This window comes from Sceloporus undulatus, chromosome 1 (assembly GCF_019175285.1).
Source record: "Sceloporus undulatus isolate JIND9_A2432 ecotype Alabama chromosome 1, SceUnd_v1.1, whole genome shotgun sequence".
NCBI lineage: Eukaryota > Metazoa > Chordata > Lepidosauria > Squamata > Phrynosomatidae > Sceloporus > Sceloporus undulatus.
Window position 1 is genome coordinate 54,618,767 of NC_056522.1, and position 23,687 is coordinate 54,642,453.

The 23,687-nt window shown below is 44.4% G+C and overlaps 1 protein-coding gene across 2 annotated transcripts in view; it reads left to right on the forward strand.

The window, feature by feature from the left end:
• Window positions 1–23,687, forward strand: part of MDGA1 (MAM domain containing glycosylphosphatidylinositol anchor 1) — a 410,329-nt gene that overhangs the window by 346,580 nt on the left and 40,062 nt on the right. For both annotated transcript variants that reach the window (XM_042445010.1, XM_042445011.1), the window contains exon 14: window positions 1,400–1,531. In XM_042445010.1, the coding sequence (XP_042300944.1) occupies window positions 1,400–1,531 (132 nt within the window). The remainder of the gene's footprint in view (window positions 1–1,399; window positions 1,532–23,687) is intronic.

The window sequence follows — 23,687 nt, forward strand, 5'->3', positions numbered from 1 at the left end:
AAGTTATTCTCATTACAAGACTCCCAAGCAACAAGAGGATTTTCCAGAGAAAACGTCTCAGGGAAGCTTTTGTTGTGGATTATTGCACTGGCAGGGGTTGGACTACATTGCCCTTAGGTTCCCTTTAAACACAAGGGGTAAAGCAGAGGGATAGCAAAGTTGGCCCAAGTTCTGTGCTTTTCAAAGTGGAGGCTACAGCTGATGACACATTACCCCAGTGTAGTTACCCAAACATCTCTGATTCAAATCCTCCACTTTCTCAGATTGTTTCCAAACACCCTTTTCTCATTCTACAATGAAAGAACAAAGAATGTGAGATAGAAGAGTATGTGACAGTTTTGAGTACTATTAATATTGTGGGACTGCATTGGGGGGAAATTCATTTGTACAAGTTTTGTACAAAAAGTACAAGTTATTATCCTGCAAAGAAAATCTATTTTTCAGCAGAAAAAAAACGTTTTTTTGCAAAAAATATCCTGAAACTTTAACAAATGTGTAATTGTGTGTGTGTGTGTGTGTGTGTGTGTGTGTGTGTGCAGGAAAACTCTGGCATCGTACAGACCACACAAAAAGGGTAGCCTCCCAGCACCCGTTTTTCCACTGGAAGAAAGCCACAGCCGCCAAACCATGCAGCTTCCTGCTAGCAGAAAAAGAATGTGCAAAAAGCAGGTTCTTTTTATGCCACAGTGGCGGCATAACAAGTGTGCCAGTGGCACACTGGTTATGCAAGCGCCGTGCGGCACTGTGTGGATGCCACGTGGCGCTTGCATAACAATGGCGGCACCCGCATGTACAGGGCACCACCATTGTGACGCCCTCATCATGTGCTAGGGTTGAGGGGCATGTGGGTGGAGCACCCCGAGGCAACCCTGGCATGTGACGAAGGCATCGGAAAGGGCCACTATGCAGTTTTTCTGCACAAGAATCCATGTATTTACATACATTTCATAAAGTTGAAAAATCTGCATCAGACTGATACAGTTTGAATAAGTACATGGATTCCTGACAGAAGAACCAGATGGGGGCTTTTTTGCATGTGTTTTTGGTGCAAAAACAAACAAACAAACAAACAAAAAGTATTTTTGCCAAGAAATCAGCTTATTCAGAACAAAATGCACATTTTCTCCCAAGGAGTATGTTTTCTTTGCAGCAAAACCGTATGTATTTTTGCACAAATGAATTTCATGCAAGTAACTACATGTATCACAGGAGTGTTACAAATGGAAGATGACACATGTCTAGATGCCCCTGCAAATGTCTATGTATAGGACAAGTCATTGCAAGGCTTGGAAGCTTCCTAAATGCTGGGCTAGAACCTTGTAATTTCCCCATTTTGTTGACACGGAGGAAGAAGTGACAATTTATGACATTTCCTTACCTTTGTTTCTTCGCTCTTCAGGCTACTACATGTTCATTGAAGCCTCTGCACCCCGGGTGAAGGATGACAAAGCTAGATTAATCAGCCCCATGTACAACATGACCACCAGATTCTGTGTCTCCTTCTATTATCACATGTATGGAAAGCACATTGGTGAGTGGACTCAAAGGACAGCTCTGTCTGGCGTGGTAAAAGAATACTTTTTAAAAAAAATATTTTAAAAAATATTTAGGAAAGAATACTTCTAAGGACTTTATCACAGGCGGCAAAATCGGGGGATATTGGGGGTTTAAATAGTGATTATCCCAGGAAATTCGCAGGATTGTGATTAAGATTTTTACACACATCGTGATTAAAGCATCATAATCTAGGGAATAACCAGGGAATAAACAGCAACAAATCATTCACAGGATTTCTCTGTGAATTATTTGTTGCTGTTTATTCCCGGGATAATGATGTTTTAATCATGACATCGTGTGAAAATCTTAATCGCGATTGTGTTATTTTCATGGGATAATCACTGTTTAAACCCCCAATTTTCCCCCCAATTACCCCATGTGATAAAGTCCTAAGACTTGCAAGAACTGCTAATACTGCACATTGGAAGGACAAAATACCCTGTAGTGTGGAGTGTTCTGCAAGGCACTAATTTGTCATTGTTTGGTGCCTTTACTTCCAGGGCCTGGTCTGATTTCAGCAAATAATATTCTGTATTTCATTTTGCTATTCAAAAAGCAACACTACAGTCAGGTACTGAGATGGAAATCTTCCTTTCTTCTAGGATGTGTCAGAGTAGCTATTCCTTCCACCAGCACCATCACCACCATCATAGGCTTTCATAATCAGATATTCTATTTGGCAACACAAATTGTGAACTAGAAGGTCCTCTAAAAGAAGGCAAGTAACCCTCTGATATCCCACTGCTGAGCAGGATCAGACAGCTCTGTAAATTGCCTCTAGTTTCTAAGCATTTAAAAAAGCATCCTGCACATTTCCAGATACATAGAGATATATATTTAACACCATAGGTGCTACAAAATTTATTTTCATTTAAAACCTCTAAGTTAAATCTCAGATATAAAAGAGTGTGGCAGCTGTTAGTTCTAGTGTCAGTCATGCCCGTGTACAAATGTATTCTTGTTTTTTTGTGATCCTCATATAGGCTGACCAATTTTTTGTCTCACTGACCATTTTCTAGGAGAGTACAGGGAATGGACAGGTTGCTTACCTGTAACGGTATTTCTTCGAGTGGTCATCTGCGAATACATACAAATGGGTTTCACTGCGCCTGCGCAGTGCTGCTCGGAACCTACTGGAATCACTGGGCAGAGTTTACTCTGCAACATATTGAAACTTTTTGGCGGTAACTCCGCCCACCCGTTATAAGCCCCTGCCTTCCCGCTCGTTTCCCCAGTTCCACAATTTTTCCGCCAAGCAGGCGATGGAAAGAGCCAATGAGAGCAGGACACTGAGGGGACGGACAGGTGGGATTTGTATGTATTCGCAGATGACCACTCGAAGAAATACCGTTACAGGTAAGCAAGCTGTCCTTCTTCTTCGTGGTCTCTGCGAATCATACAAATGGGTTTAGACTGACAAGCTAAGGTATGCGGCGGAGGGAGTGTCCTGAAACCAAAGCTATGGTAAACCAAAGGTATATTTATTGCAATAATAAACACCTTGAACCATAAAAAAGAGTCAGTCTTTGTTGTTCATGAAAGCAAACATAGCAATAACATTGCTAAACCTGAGTAGGGAACAAGAGGTCATGCAAGACCGATCCCATAGAACTTGTGCAAGCCAACATAGAACAGAATGTAAACAGTGTCAACTGTACATAAGTTAAAAACACAACCATCAGTAGTGCAATCAATGCAACCCTGAAACCAACACAGCCCTCCCGAAAGCTGTGTCTCGGATGGCCCTGGTGTCCAACCTATAATGTTTAATAAAAGTTAGAGGTTGGGACCAGACAGCAGCCTTACAAACATCCTCCAAGGGAATCCCCGACAGGAATGCGGAAGATGCTGACATTGCCCTTGTGGAATGGGACCGAACCCTGCCAGGGAGAGGTTTGCCCAACAGTTCATAGCAGAGGTGGATGGTACCAGCCACCCATTTGGAAAACCTCTGCGCAGACACAGGCAACCCTTTCTTCGGTTCCGAGTAGCATTGGAAAAGTCTCTCGGACCGACTGGAGGCAGCAGTTCTGTCCAAATAAATCGCCAGTGCTCTCCTGACATCAAGAGAGTGTAGGCGTCGCTCCGCATCCGAAGTCGGGTTGGATGCGAGAGTGGGTAACACAATGTCTTGGCACATGTGGAAAGCAGACACTACCTTCGGCAAGAAAGTGATGTCTGTCCGGAGGACCACCTTGTCCTTGTGGAACCTCAAGAATGGCTGGTCCCTCCGTAAGGCACAGAGTTCGCCCGCACGGTGGGCAGAGGTGATGGCCACAAGAAAAGCGGTTTTCCAAGTCAATAGTCTCAAGTCCGCTGTGGCCATGGGTTCAAAGGGCTTGGATTGGAGGGCGGACAGTACCGTCTCCAAGCTCCAAGCCGGCGTAGGTACCGACAAAGGAGGATACAGGTTGGCACAACCCTTCAGGAACCCTTTCACCAAGGGGTCCTTGAAGAAAGAAACCCTCCCCCCGAACTGGTATTTGGCACAAATGGCAGACAAATAGCATTTGCCATCAAAAACTCCAGCACCACTGGAGTGGAAACCTGAGCAGGAGACAAGCCCTTTCGGTCAAGGAAGAGGCTAAACCTCCTCCATTTCAGGGCATAAGACCGCTGGGTGGAAGGTTTCCTTGCAGCCAGGATCACCGTCCTCACCGACTCCGGCAAAGCAGTCAGGGCTGTATCCTCCAGGCTACCAGCGGCAGGCTCTCGATGTCCGGGTGGAGAATCCGTCCGTCCTGGATCGACAGCAGGTCCGGGCGGGGATCGAGGCGGAGGAAGCATCTCCTGGAGAGGTGAAGAAGGGATGCAAGCCAGGGCTGTCTCGGCCACCACAGGGTGATCAGGATCGCATGCGATTGGTCCACCGTCATCTTGGACACCACCCTGATGATGAGAGGGAACAGAGGGAAGGCGTAGAGAAGCTCCCCCGTCCAGAGGAAGGCGAACGCGTCTCCGAGGGATCCGTCCATTCGCTTCCTGGAGCAGAACTGGGGACAGTGGCTGTTCTACCTGGTCGCGAAGAGGTCGATCCGGGGGGTTCCCCACCGGTCGAAGAGGTCGCTGACCGTCTCGGGATGGAGCCTCCACTCGTGGCACACCGATGGAGATCTGCTGAGGCGATCTGCCAGCTCGTTGTCCTCCCCGGGAAGGTGAATCGCCTGGAGGAGGACGCGCCTGTGGATGCACCAGTCCCAGATGCGGAGCGTGAGGTCGAGCAGGGTCTTGGACCTGGTGCCACCTTGCTTGTTGATGTAATACATCACGGTGGTATTGTCCGTCCTCAGGAGGACCACCCTTCCTGTGACGGCGAACTCGAACGCCCTCAATGCCTTTTCCACTGCCAGCATCTCCAAAGCGTTGATGTGGAGAAGCTTGTCTTGTGAGGACCACCTGTCTTTGACGACCAGGTCGAGCAGGTGAGCGCCCCATCCCTCCAGGGATGCATCGGTTGTCAAAGTCAGTTGCGATTGGGGCTGATGGAAGGGCATTCCGGTGCAGACGTTGCGGCTGTCGAACCACCATCTGAGGGAGGCGGCTACCGGTCTCAGTACCGTGAGCCACTTGGACGGGGGGTCGTCTAACGGAGAGAAGACCGAGAGGAACCAGGATTGAAGAGGCCGAAGACGAAGTCTTGCCCAAGGGGTGATGAATGTTGTCGATGTCATGTGTCCTAGGGCGACTTGGACGTCTCTGGCTCTCACCCTTCTGTGGGAGATGCGGCCTGAGGGACGTTGTCAGGGCCTGAAACCAGTCCGGAGGGAGGAAGGCTAAACAGTTTTTGGAGTCGAGGATGGCCCCGATGAACTTGACCTGCCTGGTCGGTGTGAAGTGGGACTTTTCCCTGTTGACGACCAGCCCAAGGGAGTCCAAGAGGCGCAAGGCGAATGAGACTGCCTCCTGCAGCTCGCCTTGGGATTCGGCTGCAAATAGCCAGTCGTCCAGGTATGGAAAGACCATGAAGCCCTTTTGATGAAGGTATGCCACCACCGGTGCCATGCACTTTGTGAAGACTCGTGGAGCTGTGGCCAACCCAAAGGGAAGCACGTTGTAGTGGTACGAGGTGGAACCGACAGAGAAGGCGAGGAATCTCCGGTGGGACTCTCGGATCCCGATGTGGAAGTAGGCGTCGTTCAGGTCGACGGTCGTAAACCACAGGCCCTGGTGAAGCAGAGGCAGAATGGAAGCCAAGGTTACCATTCGAAAACGGCGGTAGTCAAGGAACAAGTTCAATTGTCTCAAGTCCAGGATGGGCCTAATGCCCCCATCCGCTTTCGGTACCGTGAAGTACCTGGAGAAAAAAGCCCAAGGACATTGGTCGGGCGGTAGGGGGGAGATTGCCCCCTTACCAAGCAAGACGCGCACTTCGTCGAGAAGGGTGTCCGAGGGGGGAGTGGACATGAAGGCTCCAGTTGGAGGGAGCTCTTGGAACTCGAGGGCATAACCCCTACGGACGATGTTGAGAACCCACGAGTCCGATGTTATAGAGGCCCAGGTGTTAACAAAGGGCCTCAAAATGTCCAAGAAGTAGAGAGGTGAAGGAGGGACGAAGCGCGCTGCGTCCCTTCAGGTTCTCTTCTTCCCCTGGTCGGTGTCCTGCCGGCGGGACTTGTGGTACCGAGGCGGGAAGTTGCGACGGCCAGAGGAGGAGGAAGACTGCGAGGGGAAGCGGTGTCTCTGGGAGCCCTGTTGCTGGGACTGCCGATCCCGGGAGAAGGTCCCCTGTGACTGACCTTGTGGCTGCCACGGGCGCTGACGCTTCCGAAATGGAGAAGCCGGTGTCGAGGACATGCCATGCTTCTTCGCCGCCGCCTTCATCCTGAACTTCCTGTTCAGGCGGTCGTCGGTCTCGGCATGGAAGAGCCCGGTCCCGTCGAGCGGCATGTCCTCGATGGCCGCCCTGACCGTGGGGTTGAGGTCCGAGGCCCTCAACCAGGCGTGGCGTCTAAGTGCCATGGATGCGGACATGGCCCTCCCTGAGCAGTCTGCCATATTCCTGGAAGTGGTGATGAGCCAACTCCCGATGGAATGAGTCTCGTCTCTGACCTCCACCAGCTGCCTCTGGACATTGTCCGGAATGTCCGGGATGAGGGGGGAGATCCGTTCCATGAGGGTCTGGATGTAGGCCCCCATGCAGGCGGTGTAATTGACGGCCTTCACCGTAAGGGCCGCTGCCGAGTAGGCCTTCTTGGCCAGTCCGTCCACTTTTTGTGCCTCCCGGTCGACAGGGGAGGTCGCCTGCTTCGGGACGAAGCTGTGTTGGGCTCCCTCCACAATCGCAGAGTTTGGCCTGAGGTGGTCTGTCAACCAGGGACAACTCGCCGGGGCGACTCTGTAAAGTGACTCTACTTTGCGGGAGGATGCAGACAGGGTGGCCGGGGTGTCCCAGGACCTCTTCACGATGGTCTGAAGCGACGGGAGGAGAGGCAGACAAGGTGGAGTAGGCACTCGTCCGTGCACCCGGCGCTCTACCGGGTCCTGAGCGTCGTCGTCCAGGGAAGCGAGCTCGATGTCGAGAGCCCTCGCCATCTTAACAACGTGTTCGGTGAAGGACCGGACGTCGTCCGACGGGGCGTCCTCATCGGATGGAGCTTCAGACGGAAGCAAAGGCTCCTCGTCGGAGTCCAAGTCGGAGGAGAGGGGATCCATCACACTGACTTGGGATCTCGGACGGGCTGGGATGAGGTCCGTAGAGGATCGTGAGCGCCTGTGGGGTGTAGATGGCGACCTCTCGTAGACAGATACGGTCGGGACCGATCTGGACGAGGTGCCGTGGTCTGCAGGATGGGGGTTCAGCCTGGTGAACTCCTTCATCGCTCTGTCCTCCGAAATCGACAAATAATACCGGCCAGATTGCGTGTCGAGGAACAGGTCCGGTATCCCATGCCTGCGGGGCTGGTCCTCGTCATTGTCGATCTCAGAGTGGGAAGGCGACCGGTGTTCCGGCGAGAGGGGAAGAACGGTGTCTTCCGTCCCGTGGGCAAAGTCCATGGTGGGCTGAGGCGGTGGCGTGTCCGGTACCGGAGTCCGCCGACCCTCCGGCGTAGGCTCCGGATCGCGTGGGGCCGCCGAAGAGGAAGCGCGGGCCTGTTTGGAAGGGGAACGCTTTTTGTTCTTCGCCTTCGGTGGGTCGGTGGTGGGCCGCTCTTTGGAGGACTTGGACTTCTTCGGGGCAGGATCATGACCCGACTTGTCGTGGTGCCTCTTCTTCCCAGGCCTGGGAACTTCCTCTGCTGGGAAGAAAGGATTGTCCGGGAGGTCTAAGAGGACAGCAGCCGCTGCCGATGAGGAAGGTCTTGGAGACCTTGTCCCTCCCGAAGGCACAGCCAGCTCTTTAGGCTTCGGAGCGTGGCGGGATGCCTTGGATTTCTTGGACGACGAAGGCGAGGCGAGATGGACCTCCGACTCGGTAGCCTTCTTAGGATGCGAGCCCTCCGATCTCCTCGTCGGTTTGGAGGCCGGCTCGGTACCCTCAGTCCCCGAAGACTTGTGGGGGCGCTTGGAGGGTTCGTCGGTGGCGCTGGGCAGTTTCGAGCCACAGGCCACATCGGAGGTGGTGGAAGGAATTGTCCCGGCCGGGACACACACCACGCTGGGAACGGCGGCCCTCCCAGATGTCACACTGGACACACTGGCCCGAGAAGATGAAGCGGGGGCGCGGAAGGCGGGACAGAGGACGACCGCGAACCTCCCTCTTGCACTTTGCCGAGGGCAATCGCCGAAGTGAGCCGGGACTCACGGTTTTTCCGGGCCTGAGACAAGAGGGATCTGCAGAGCAGGTAGGCCTTGTATGGTTCTTGCCGAGGCACAGCAGGCAGGAGGAGTGCGGGTCCTGGATGGGCACCTTGCCCCCACAAATGTCACACTTCGTAAAGGGTGCAGGCATTTCCAAAGTCGTCAAAGCCAGAGGAGAATCCGTAAACGAGGTCAGCAGTCCGAGGATCGAAGTTACCAGGGGCGGGAGACAAAGAATGGTCAAGAGTACAGTCCGAGGTCAAAAAACGAAAGTGATTCCAAGCAAGCGAAGCAAGCGAAAGTTCCCTGAAGCAGCTAGCGCGGCGGAAAAAAGGAACTGGGAAAAGAGCGGGAAGGCAGGGGCCTTATAACGGGTGGGCGGAGTTACCGCCAAAAAGTTTCAATATGTTGCAGAGTAAACTCTGCCCAGTGATTCCAGTAGGTTCCGAGCAGCACTGCGCAGGCGCAGTGAAACCCATTTGTATGATTCGCAGAGACCACGAAGAAGAACATCTTCTATTCCTTCCTCTTTTATTGAGGTGTTACAATATGACCTGGGTGGTAATTGTTTTGTGAGAATATCTTTGGGGTTTGTTTTGAAAGAGTCTAGAGGGAATGTTGAACAAGGGGCAGCAGAGGCATCATTAGGATCAGTCTGATTGCTATTTTGATTTTTAAGAGGGTAAACAAGACCCAGGAAAGTGGCAAAATAATGGGCAAAAAAGAGATTTGTTTTATGAGGCAAAGTCATTTTGAAGGACATCTGTCTCTCTCGTTGTTTCTTTCTCTTTCACTTCACCTCCTGCCTCTGACTGCTGAGATGAAGCTGTAGCATTCAGCGAATGCCACAAAAGTGCCTAATGAGTTTCCACATTCAGTCAAGGAGCAATTGCTAATTTGTCACCTCTCGATTATAATTTCATTAATTTGAATAATAAATGCAATCTTTCTCAGGCCCACCAAGTTATTAATCACCTGCTAGACTGGATCCTGACTGAGAAATCAGGACCCAGTCAGGAGTATGCCTGCCTGTTGGTAAATAAAGCTGGTAAATAGAATTAATTAACATCTTTCTCTGTATGAATAAATCAGATTTCATCAGCCTGGAACCTAGAACCAATTCTTTGTACCTCTTTTCCCACAGGATCAAAGAGTAGAATGGTACTAGGTGCAGGATTTGGAGAACTCTCTTCCTCCTCCAGAATATTCTAGATAATTACTTCAGCACAAGCTGCCTTCTGGCAACCAATATCTGTCAGCAGGATCAATAAAGCAATTCTTGTCACCATTGAAACCCCTGATTTATTCTGCAATGCTTCAGTGACTGGCATGGTCGTTCGTACTTGTGCTATTGGCAGATGATTCATTTTGTCCAGCTTCAGAGATTCTAAGAGACCACAGCCATCTTACTTTACATACATGGATCATGAATCCTTTCTAAGTTTCTCTAATACAATCCTGAGCTAAAGGGAAACACTGTGCATGACTATCTTATTTGTCTTGTTCTTACCTGACTAATTTTGGCCTCTTCTTGACTAATCCTCAAATTATTTTATTACCATTAAGAAACTGTCTCCCAAACATCTTGGAAAGGACTTCTTTTTCTCCCCCTGATTTATCTAATATTTAAAAGATTGTTTAATATGAGATGAAGCAGAAAAAAAGAGCTCATTCTGCCTGACTTTCACAGCATATGAATGTCTCACAAGAAGCCATGAGGAGAGTAGATCATTAACCATTGTCTTCACCCTTCATGTTTCAAACCCTTCTCAGGAGTACTAAATGTTGAAGGTGTGGTGACCTTGACACTGCTTGGGACAGTCTGGAACCGACAATACATTTCACTTTGATGTTAGCTACTGAAAAATTCAGAAAAACATTCTGTGAATTTTCTAGCACAACCTCTTCTTCTGCTAGTTCTGCCACATATTCACAGGAAGATCCTGGACCTCTTTAGATCATGTCTTGTTCCTCCACTGAAACTTTTTTTTGTTTCCTTCTAGCAATTCCAAGTTTATGTGAATTGACTGCACTGAAATCCAGTTTACCCACAAAAAAAAACCCCCTCAGTCTTGCAACAAATGCATTAATTAATCCATTCCAGAATGTTTCATTTCTTCCTCTCCTCCTCCTTCCCTCCTTTCTCCCCCCATCCCTGCTTATTATATATTGTAAGGTTTGCTATAGCAATTCTAATCCACCTAGCTTCCATCAAGTTTGAGAGTGTATGTGGTTCATATCTATATTAGTTATTAATAAGCCAGGATGCTCTGTAAACTGAGACTGTACAAACCTGCAATTGCTTGCCTTAATCATCTTTCAGCTTGCCTTTGTTCAACAAATGCCTGAAGTGATAAGTCAAAATGATTTGTGATAACACTTTCACCTGCTCAAGTAATGGCTTCAATTATCGTGAGATAAACATAACCCATGCTAACTCTTGTTATAAAATTATCATATCATAGTATATGCCATTATCATGACCCAGTAAATATCGTTCTGTGCCGTAAATGTGAGGGAAACTACTTCTTAAGATCTGCTCTTCTTATCTCTTTTCTTTTGGGCACCTGGCTAACACTTCATCAAAGATCTTGCTCTTGAATTTGTTTTCTCATTACAAATTATCTCTGTCTTTTTAGAAGTCTACAGAACCACTAGGTTTTCTAGTTAAAAACTATTTTAATTTTTCTAGAAGACAATATAGAACCATCCTACCCATTTCCATGGTTTTGACACTAAAATCAGATATAGTCCAGTGACCTATCCTGCTACTTGCTGTGATTCAAAGGACACTTTGAAACTGGGAAGCCCAAGGGAATATCAATTAGAAAAAAATGTTAATCTTGCTTCAGATTCCCCAAAGGGGCATGTAGTCCATCTAAATCTGTAGACAGAATCCACTTGAGTCCTAACTACAATGTGTCAACAAATATGAAAAATAAAACAGTGGCCCACAGATTGGAAACATCCAATATACTTTCCAATTCCCAAGAAATGGGGCACTAGGAACTACATGACCATCAAATTAATTTTCCATATGAGCAAAGTAATGCTCCAAATTCTTTTACCATGTATGGAGCAAGAATCACCAAATGGTCAAACTGGATTTAGGAAAGGAAGAAGCACTAGGAATCACATTGCAATCATATGATCCGTTTCAAACCAGTTTCAGGACAGGATATAGAGTTGAGACTGCCATAGTTGCCTTAGTCAGTGATCTCTGTCGGGGCATCGACAGGGGAAGTGTGACCCTGTTGGTGCTCTTGGAACTCTCAGTGGTCTTCGATACCGTCAACAATGGTATCCTTCTGGAATGCTTGAGGGAATTGGGAATTGGGGGCATCGCGCTCCAGTGGTTCCGTTCCTATCTCTCGGGCAGATTCCAGATGGTGATTTAGGGGTGTTATAATTTTTATTGTGATCTTGTATTTTTAATTGTGTTGTAATCCCACCTTGATCCGCAGGGAGAGGCAGGAAATATAAATAAACCATATTGTTGTTGTTATTATTATTATGTGAATTATAGAGCGCACCAAAGAATTTCAAAAGAAAATTGTCTTGCGCTTTATAAATTATAGCAGTATAGCAAAGTCTTTAATTGCATAAATGATGAAAAGCTATGGATTGCTCCTAAAGAAATGGGTATGTCACAACATTTGTTTGTCCTGATGTGTATCCTGTACTAAGAACAAGAGGCTATAGTTATGATAGACTATGGAGAAATGGAGTGGTTTCCAATTAGCAAGGGAGTCCGACAAGGCTGAATCTTATCACCTATCTGTTTAACTTCTATGCTGAAAATATATATAAAGCAGAATTAGGCTCGGAGAAAGGAGGCATGAAAATTGGTGGAAGTAACATCAGCAATGTAAGGTATACAGATGACACTATCCTCCTAACAGAAAATAGCAGAGACCAAAAATGATTACTGAAGAAAGTCAAGGAAGAAAGTACAAAAGCAGGTTTACATTTGAACATTACGAAGACAAAAATAATGATCACAGATGAATTGCATAACTTTAACGTAGATGATGAAGATACTGAAATTGATCAAGATTTTCCATACCTTGGCTCAATCATTAATCAGAATGGAGACTACAACCAAACAATCAAAAAAGACTAGGACTTGTAAGGGCAGCAGTCAATGGATTGGACAAGATCCTGGAGTGTAAAAATTGGACAAGATACTGAAGTCAAGATTATCCAATCATCTCTTTTCCTGTAGCTTGCATCCATTGTTCTGTGTCCTATTCTCTGGAGCAGCAGAAAACATGCTTGCTTCATCCTCAATATGACACCCCTTCACATACTTAAACAGGGCTATCATATCACCTCTTAACCATCTCTTCTCCAGGCTAAACCTATCCAGCTCCCTAGGTCTCTCCTCATAGGGCATGATTCTGATCTTAGTATGGTTGTGAAATCTAGACCGTGAAGAAAGCTGATAGGAAGAAAATCAACTTATTTTAAATGTGCTAAAGAAGAGTTATACGGATAGCACGGACTGCTAAAAAGTCAAACAAAGGGCTCTAGAGCAAATAATAATTAATAAATAATAAAACTTTTATTTCTACCCCACTTTTTCTAAAAACAATCAAAGCGGCTTACAATATTAAAAGAATACACCATATATACAAAATATATAAACAGTTTAAGGTTAAAATTACATGAACAATTAAAATAATAACGGTAGGCAGAGTCATCAGATATATGTGGGGGTCGCTACATAGCCGAGTAATTTATTCTGGGGAAGGTTTGCCAGAAGAAATCTGTCTCAACAACTTTCTTGTAGTTATCTAGATTGGTGATTTGATGGATCTCATCTGACAGGCCATTCTACAGCTGGGAGCGGTTGCAGAAAAAGCCCTCTGGGAGGTCGCAGTCAATCTGGTCTTTATAGGCTGTAGTAAGTTCCTCCCAGAGGACCTGAGAGCATGGGGTGGATTGTATGGAAGTAGGTGATCCTTTAAATAAGTTGGGCCCAAGCCATGTAGGGCTTTAAAGGTGATAACCACTAATAGGTAGCCAGTGGAGTGACTTTAATATTGGTGTTATATGATTGCTCCTAGATGATCCAGTGATCAACCTGGCCGCCACATTCTGTACCAATTGCAGTTTTCACACAAGGGTAGCCCCATGTTGAGCACATTACAAAAATCAAGTCTTGAGGTTACCAGTGTGTGTAGTTTCAAGGTCCCCTGGTTCCAGGAAAGGGTGCATCTGGTGTATCAGCTGAAGCTGATAACAGGCACTCCTGACCATCGCATTCACCTGATTTCTCATGTGAAGCAACGGGTCAGGAAGTACCCCCAGACTGCAAACACAGTCCTTTGAGGAGAGCATGAACCCCTCTAGGACTGGAGGTTGCAACTCAATACCTGGTTTAGGGGTCCCTACTGTAAGTACCTCCGTTTTGTCTGGATTGAGTTTGAGCTTGTTTTCCCTCATCCAGTCCATTACTGCCTCAAGTCACTGATTGAGGCCATCTGTCGTTGTTGCTGATGACCGAGACGTGGAGAAATATATTTGGGTGTCATCAGCGTACTGATAACACCCTGCCCCATGGTAGGCCTGAACTCTCCATAGAAACCAAGATGAGACTGTCATACTTTGTCTAGATCATAAGAAGATACGACTCACTAGAAAATACATTAATGCTTGGAAAGGTGGAGGGAAGCAAGCAAAGAGGAAGTCTGCTTTCCAGAGGAATAGACTCAGTCAAGAAGGCTATGAGTCTACAAGACCTGAACAGAGCAGTTGATAGGGTAATTTCATTCATAGCATGACTCAACCACAGTTAACAACAACAACAAATAAATGAAGAAATATTATCTAATCATCTTGACCATTAGCAACCCATCATCTTTAATAAAAGGGAAGGCTGCATCCACATTGTGGAAATAATTCAGCTTGATACCAAATTAACTGCCCGGGCTCAATGCTGTGGAATCTTGGGAATTGTAGTTTGTTGTGGCACCAGATCTCTCTTAAAGGGAAGGCTAAATATCTCACAGAACTACCATCCCCAGAATTCCATAGCATTGAACCAGGGCAGTTAAAGTGATGTTACCTGGATTATTTCTGCAGTATGGATGCTGTCTAAATGTGTCTTCCTTGAATCACCAAGACAAATGTTTCTGCTGCAGTAATAAATACCTGGGGAAGTCAGAACAAAGTACGATGCTCACAAAATTTATTTTTGCCCCCAAATATTTATGAAACTGGGATTCATCCTAATTCAGCAGCAGCATCAGTAGATCCTTCCATCTCCTCTATGTCAAATTCACACGCAACCAAGCTGATGGCCTGACTAGTGCCATCCAAGTATATAATCAAACAGGGATTTAGCTGTAGCACAAGCAAGGCCTTTACCAACCAACATGTTTCCTTTTACTGATGCTATCATAGCATAGCAGGCAAACCTTAGTTTCCTTTGGCAGATTTTGCATGCATATCACCACACCACCACTAATACAGTATGACAAGGTCCAGTTATGCTGTGGGAAAAGGCTACCTACAATCTGACATGTATTTATATTTTTAATAACCAGTTTATTGCCTTTTTTCTTCCCAATTCTTTGCTACATGACTCGAAAAGCTAGTTTACTCTCTACAATTTGACTATAAAATATCCATAGCCATCCAGGCAAATCTTCCCTGAGAGAGTTCCCAGACACTGCTCGTTTATAATAGATATGACGAAAGAGAGAAACAGAATACAAATGGAGCGTTTGTAGCCAGAGTATAAAATATTCAGTAACTAACAGAGTAGGGTGATGTTGAATATCTCTCAGCTGAGCGGATAGCCAGTTGGAGGGGAGTTCTCTGGAGGCCATTCCCATTCCTTTTAATTTATTTGGCTGTTCCTCATACACATACAAACACTTGGTTTTCTTTTGTGTGTGCTTCTTCTCTTCAGTCTCTTCTTCTCTGTTTCTGTTGCCATCTTTGAATTAAACTTTTCCTTGACTGGTGATCAACAGAGGGCTTCAAATAACAGGAAATGGAGGTAGAATATTTTGGTGCTCCCAAAGTCTGCATGGTACAGTAGCAGCTAGTCCAGGCAACTTGTTTACTGTAGCAGAAAGTTGAAAGGCATAGGAAGTGCAGACCATTTGAAAGTAATATTAGGTCCTAAGGGATAGACTGCTCTCTCATACCTATCATAATCCCAGCCTTTTAATGCAGCATTGGCCCATAACCTTAACCCTTTGAGTTTGATAAGTACTGATAATCAATAACCACAAATCACAAGTCAACTTACTCAATATAGTTTCAAATAAATAATGAAACAATGCATCACTACAAGGGACATATAGCTATGGTTTCATAATGCTTAAAAATTATAAAATATATGCCTATAGTGCTATTCTCTTGCAAATAAATTCACATATCATATAATGTGGTTTCTTATAGGAGCTACGCTAATAGAGCTATTTCTATTTTCTTTATGTTGTATGCCTGCAGGCAGGGTTTGTTCTTTTAGCATAATTATAGTATAATGCTGAGTCCTTGAGGCACTTCTAAATAATAAATATTATTATTAGCCATTTCAGAAAGTCCAGTGCAGTAAACTCAGAAGCTAAGCTATTAGTTTTTGAAGAAGTGAAAAACACTAGACCAGAATAGTATAGTATAGCATAGCATGGCGTGGAATGTGCATAAGAGAATAAGCCTTATTTAGCCATTCTGTAATGTTGTAAAAGTAAATCCATGGGAAGGGAATATACTGCCCGCTACCCCTTCTGTAATTGCTTTCCAGATGTGAAGAGCAACAATCTGGAGTGGACAATGTCCTCTAGATCTGAAGAACCTCTGTGCAATCAAGAAACCATCCAGGACTCCCAGCTGTATGTAGAGGCTCTAGACTTCAGACTACTGCTCTCCACATACAAAATTCACCACTGGTTCAGTGGGAGAGCTACCATGCTCTTCTCTTCGCAGGTTTACTTTGTCTGTATTACAGAATATCTGAGTAGGATCAAAGTGGTTAAAAGAGAAGTCCTCCCATTAAGCAGACTAAGGCCTGTTACAGACAGGCCAAAATAAAGCTGCTTTGAGTCACTTTGGAGGTATGGTATTTCAATGATGCATGCGTCCTAAGAGTCCAAAAGCCGCACCAAAGCTGCACTCCGGTCCTAAGGACTGGAGTGCAGCTTTGGTGTGGCTTTTGGACTCTTAGAACTCATGCATCATTGAAATACCATACTTCCAAAGCGACTCAAAGCAGCTTTATTTTGGCCTGTCTGTAACAGGCCTAAGGCAACTGCCAGGTAGCAGATTTTGAGTGTTACAAAAAAGCAGCAGATTGAAGGTTATTTAATTAATTATTACTGTATTTTATCTGTCGGGGAGAGAGAGAGAGAGAGAGAGAGAGAATTTCTGTATCAGTACAAAATATGCACTATGTCTTCCGATCCAGCATGATGCAGTGGTCTGAGCATTTGATTGTTACTCTGGGGACCAGGGTTCGAATCCCAGCTCAGCCATGGAAACCAACTGGGTGACCTTGGACAAGTCACACTCTCTCAGCCTCAGAGGATGGCAATGACCCTTTCTGAAAAACTTCCCAAGAAAACCCCATGATAAGTTCGCCTTAGGGTTCCCATAAGTCAGAAGCAACTTGAAGGCAGACAACAACAACAACAACAACTTCTGGGGCAATGGTAGGGTGTGGAGAAGGGACATTTGCCACTCTCCCTCACAGAGCAACATCTGTTAGGTCAGCAAGTCCCAGAGCCCATTCACAAGCATGCAACATTCCTTTCAGTTCCTGGTACACTAATGTGAGAAGAAAACTCATGTCTATACCCTACCTAGGGTTTGTGTCCTCTCACATTATGTTCTCTTTTAACCCATATACAAAATTCTTATACAGAATTTTATTAATAGTAAAGCCATACATGTGGGCCTTCAAGAAACTCTAAGCATGAAGTGGAGGTTTAAACTGCATAGCTTAAATTCCAGCATAGGGACGTGTCCACACAAAATTTGTATGTGGTTGTTTTATGCAGGCAGCAGCATTTTCTGCACAGAAAATTGTATTTCTGTGCAAACATACTTATGTATTAATTGAGCTGTGCATAGTCTTGAAAGCTACACAGTTTTTGAGGATTTCCTAGTAGCGGGGGGGAATTGCAAAAATTACTCATTTACTACTTGAAAAAGAACATTTGCGAATAATTTGATCCCTGGCCTGGGAACAGGTTTGCATATCCATCAATGCTGGCATACACACCATAGCAAACCTACATAGATTCATCCCTTTACAGTCAAATGCACACATACACACACTGTGACAAGGATTTCTGATATTTTAAAACATTCAGATAGCTTCTTTTGGACAATATGCCTAAAAACCTACCTAACTTCTTCTCCCTCTGGCCTCTATCAATCCATTCGTTTAAACAGAGGCTTCCATTATCCTCCTTGGTGCTTTCCTGGCCTGGTTTCAATGTTCATTTTTAGCAGTTAACATTATCTGTGTTTTTAGTGCACTTCTTATCACAGGGCATTTGGGAGGCAATATCTGTCATATGTGGTGATAACCCACTGCCCGCCACTAGCGTCCCATTTTCTTTACTTCCCAGCACTGAGCACTGAATTTTCTGGAATGTAGAATTTTATGGCACTTGAGATATAAAACAATGAAAGCTTGTATTTAATGGGATGGAATTGTTTTTCCAATGTTAAAATGGTTTTAATTTTTAATGTTAAAACTGTGGACAACATGTAGTGAAATAGATACATTTGTACTGTACAAAACATATAATGTTTTAAGTGTGAAATAAGCTATTTTAATGATGAAAGCAAAACAGTTGCCTCCTCCCTCCCACCCTATTCTTGTCACCTACTGCTTTCTCCAGTTTTCTTGCTGCTGCTTCAGTATATTGTAGTCTGCCCAATCCTCAGTCATCCAGCCATCTAAAAAGGCACTAGAGCATCACAGCAAAATATGAAAAGTTTCAGCTGCCCTGGGGGCTTTTCATACTACACAGTTATAGCACTGTGATTCCATAGGCTGCATCCTATAGAATCCTGGGATTTGTAGAGCTCTGTGGCTGAAATTCTGGATACTCCTTCCTAAACTGCAAATCTCCCAAACCCCATGATGCTTTAGCTGTTCAAATAGAATCTTAGCGCTATAAGTGTATAGTGTGAAAGGAATACTGTACATACATTGCATACATTTGTGTCATTTATTTTGTTCATAAGAAACTCAGTTATGCCTTCACCCAATCTGCTGGGAATGAAGACCCATATCTTCTGCCATTTTGTTTTTTTAATATATTCTGTCCCAAGTGTTCAAGGTGGTGTATCACTACAACATCAATCACCAAAACCTCAATAGAGGTTACATTCAAATGTAAAGTTGCCCTGAATACCCACCTGATACTGGAAGATAAGCAGGGTCAGCCCTGGCTGATACTTGAGTGGAAAACCAGCAATGAATATCAGGTGCTGTAGGCTATATTTCAGAGGAAGGAAATGGCAAAACCACCTTTGAATATTCTTTGTCTAAGAAAACCCTATGAAATTCATTGGGTTGCCATAAGACAGCAGGCAACATGAAGGCCTATACAGTACGTAAGTGCATGTAAATACACACAAAGCAAATATAAATCAAGCATGAGATAAATTGCAGTTTAGTCAACAAAAGCTACCACTCTTATCCTGCAATATAAATGGTAACCTGGGGCCAGCAGGGTATGGCAGCAGGAAAAGCAATGCAGTTGGAAGAGGTTTGCTTTGTTATTGTGCTGTTTTGATCAGGATCTGGGGAGGTTGACAAATGCAATTTTGCCCCCAAATTCTATAAACGTCAATAACACATCTTCAGTAGTATGATCAACAAAAGGCAGCAGAAAGCATCAACTCTGTTTCTCTCCAACATTCAAAATTTCCCTCCCACTCTTAAGAAAAAAAAGACCTCCTTTGACTAATCAACTAGTTTTACTAGTGGTTGATCTAGTGGTTAAACTAGTTCAAGAATTCAGTCCTAGATCTAAATGTAAGCTGAAATTGTGCACTGAGTAACTGATTTATTTCACTAAAAGCCCTTGATGAAATAAACCAGTTATTCTCGAAAATGCTACTTGAGTAATTGGGATTGTTGGCCAGGTATTGAGGTGTCAAACACATATTTGAATCTCACAGTTACTTCTTCCTGCAGCCATTGCAACATGTGTCTAGTGATCTTGCCGTTAGCACATCTGTTTAGTCTTTTAACTCTGACCTCAGCAGTTTGCCTTAAGCAGAGGCTAGTACCATTTTCTAAACAGCTCTGCATCCCACCTGAGTGTACCAGAACTAAAAGGCAATCCCTCAAACTGCATGAATCAGTCCTCACATTCTATGGCTGGTGAAGCACATTCAAAGGGCAGAGCACACAAAACTTGAAATGGCCCAAAGAATCCTTATACTAATACAGTAAAGTAAAAGAAAAAGTAATAATTCAACAACGTGCACACAAATAAAAACCAAACATTTTAAAATGTCTGCAGCATTTTTAAAATTTATTTTTGCTTTTCATTCATGTGCATGTTGTTGAATTATTACTTTTTCTTTCATAGGAAGCCTGGAGATGTACAGATTTCAGCTGCAGCTGGGGTAGTACAGAACTGAATAAACCCTTAAAACATACCTTGACTTAGGAGCTAAACAGACCAGCGATAAACACCTGCATCGAGGTGGAGCAGGGGGCTGTGGTGACCACATGCCCCAACTCCACCCCAATGCCAGTGTCATGCTACCCAACTGACCAAATGGTGGGCAGCATCATGCTGTTTCTTTGACTTAGTGTTTAGATGCACTGCACCAAAGAAATCATGAAAAGTTGCTGCTGCCATGGTGAAAACACCTTTTTGCCAGTGATAAAAGGAATGGCATTATGTAGTTCTTTTTAGTGCCAGCAAAGCACTGGATCAGGGCCATGGCATGTGGTTGCTGCAGCCCTGATCCAGCAAGGAAAGGGGCAGCAGGACGCCCCTCCAAAAAGGTGGTCTGTTTTGCTCCTTTGTTAATTTCTTGCACTTCCCTAAATCTAATCATATAGTTTTATTCAAAAGGCATTCCCGTTGAATTCAGTAGGACTTGCTCTCAGATAAAGTGTGTAACATTTAAAGTTTAATGGTAGAATTCTATCTGCACTGTCCTTAGTGCACCTTGCCCCTGAATAAATACATTCAAGGTCATGCTGTAAATTTGTTTAAATTCTAACAGAATAATTTAAGTGATGGTTTTCTGAAACATCTAATAGCCATAACAGTCCTGGCCTAGATCTTAGGCAAAACCATTCTGGATATAAACTTAGGCAAGACTTGTTTTGGGAAGCCAGTCAACCAAAAATATTCAGTAATGCTAATGTACAAGATGCAAACAATGTGGAAGACAGAAAACAGGATCAAGCCAAGGAAAAGGGATGTGCCTGCTGTTGCTTATCTGTCATGTTCACTCAGTCAAATGAATCTTCTAATCTTTCTTTCCTGCCATCACACCATCTCTCCTTAATGGGCAATCCTACCTTCCTCTACTCTTTATCATGTACTAACAATATATGATACAAATAGGGCAACCACTTTGCAAACTTTAGTCATGCTGCTAAAACCTTTTTATTTATTGATGTAGTCTATTCATAGGTGATGAACATACTTCTTTTGGGTTTTTGCTTTCTGCATCCTGTCTTTGCTGATTTATATTATTTTCAGTTGATGGTATATATTATATATTACCTTCATTGTATTTTTAGACTAAAAAGGAATTGAGTGGGAAATCGTAAGCTCAGGTATAAGGAAACAGGTCCCATGGAGTACAACAGACTAACATCTGAGTAAGTGTGTGTACACTGTTAAACTGGGGTCCTGTGCAAACTTACTGGAGAGTAAGTCAAATTGAATATAGTAGAGCTAACTTCTCAGTAAACATACATAGCATAATTGCACAATATTTTTGAATCATTTGGCCTAGGCTCCCAGCTCATTGTCCTGTGAAAAAGTCACCAAGGAACCAGACTGTGACTTATTCACAGGCCCCTTGTTAGTCAAAATAGAGGCAGGGCTGATATAGAAATGATGATGATGATTAATTTTATTTCTACCCCACCTTTTCCCAAAAAACATGAATAGCCTCTTCTAGATGTAGCAGAAATTTCAAGAGGTTGAGTAACAGCAGACTTAGTAACTGCAACTTGGCTACCTCTTGGGGCTTGATGCATTTCATTACTTATTCAGTTCTAGAAATCCCTGGATGCAAAACTTATCAGGCACTTAGGAGAAATAAAGAGGAAAATGGGAGTCTTAATTGCATGTCCACTTTCCTTGCCAGTGTTTCTAGGACACCACTTTGTTTTCTGTGCAAAGCATTAACTGCTTCACTGCTTGAACAGCATCTGGCCAGATCTCTCTACAATACACCCACGAAGGTTGCTGGCTCATCCAGAGAAGCAGAGCTTGCATGAACAGGGTATCTTCATATGGTAATTTATTTAAATCAATGCACATTTGAAATTACTTACTATACTTAGAAACTGGGCACATGAACAAGATGCCATACATGACATTCATGCCATGAAGGCTAAAATAATAACAACACTGTGACACGCAAGTATACAGAAAATTGACAGTAAGTCACAAAATGCATAGCTCTAATCACAGGATCACAGAACTGGAAGGGATGTCAAACCCCTGTTGATGCAGGAGATCTGCTACTGCTACACTATTGATATGTAGCCATCAACCTTCTCCTTAAAGTCATCAAAGGAAACCTCCTGCATAGTAAGATTGACACTTCTCACTATAAAACAATTTGTACCATCAGGAAGGTCTTCCTAATGTTTACTGCAAATAGCCTTTTTTGGTATTTCTCTCTTTGATCTGAGTCTTGTCCTCTGTAGTAAGTGATAGCAAATTCCCAGCATCATCCATCCACATGATAGCTCTTCAAATATTTGAAGATGGCTGTCATATCACTTCTCAATCATGTCTTCTCCAGACTTCTTTAATCTTTTCTCATGGAACTTGGTCTCAAAGCTCTTCACCATCTTAGCCATCTTGTCGTTAGACTTGCTCCAGTTTGATGATAGCCTTCTTAAATGGCAGTGCCCAATACTGCCCAGGAGCATTTCAGAGACATTAGAGTTCTTCAAATCCTTTGAGAATATTTCAAAAATTACTTGAAGATGCCAAAGAGGGCAGGTCCACTGAATCATATTTCCAGTTCCCTTTATTAGTCAGCACAGAGGCAGTGCAGTCAAAGAGGCTCACCTCTTTTAAAGGTTGGGACCATTCAATCATAAAGTTCTAGATGGCCACCAGTTCTACTTCAGCAATCAGAGAGAATCAGTCTGAAGCCACTGAATTACTGGTTTCTATGTAGAATATTAAGTAGAACTATTTATTTATTTACTACCATTATATCTCACCATTCCTTCAGTGAGCTTAAGGTAACATATAAGGCTCTTATCCTCCCCACTATACTCCCACGACAACCATGTAATATAGATCAGCAGAAGCACATGACTGGCCCAAGGTCACCTGGTGAATTTCATAGCTCATTGGGAACTAACAGCCTGAACAGACTGGCAATAAACCCCGGCCTCAGGGCAGAGTGGGGGCATGGCATCCACACAACACATGCCCCAACACTGCCCTTATGTTGCCATCATGGTGGGCAGCATCACGGCACTCATTTTGCACTGGGTCCAGATGATGCAGTGCCAAAAGGAGCACCAGAAGATGCCACCACAGAGGCAAAGGTGCCCTTTCCACGACTCAAAAAGGAGCCGCTTTTTGTGGCTCCTTTTTGTGCTGTGGAAATGCCAGATCAGGGCCATGGCATGTCGTTGCCAAGACCCTGATGAAAGGGGCGGCTGCAGGCCATCCCTTAGGGGTGGTCTGTTCAGCCCCTAAGTCCCAGTCCAGTATCTTAACAACTATACAATCACTGGCTTCTTTGATGACCTATGTCTGGTGAGAACTAAAGCATGAATTTGTTGCATAATCATCAAGTCCAGAAGAACAAATCTGATTACTTCAGTTATATAAAATGACTCCAGAGACTCAATCTTCTATCTAGAGAAGCATTTAAAAATATTGAGAATATCATCCTTCTCACAGTTTCCATGCACTAGAGCCCATCTACAGCTGCTTTCTAGGAGTAAAAAGACCACAGGACAGAAGGTAGGGCACTTATCTATGAGGTATTCAGAGTACTTTAGTAGGTACGTATAGTGTATATTAAGGATGTAAGGAATATTGTCTGTAATATTGTTTTAGCAAATTTTCTCAATCTCAGTGAAAGAAAGAGAAAGACTATGTTGAATTATTAAGACAGGCAGGGGACTGAGAATGACCACAAGAGTTTTCACACTTTAGGACACTGTCTCACTGTCTGCC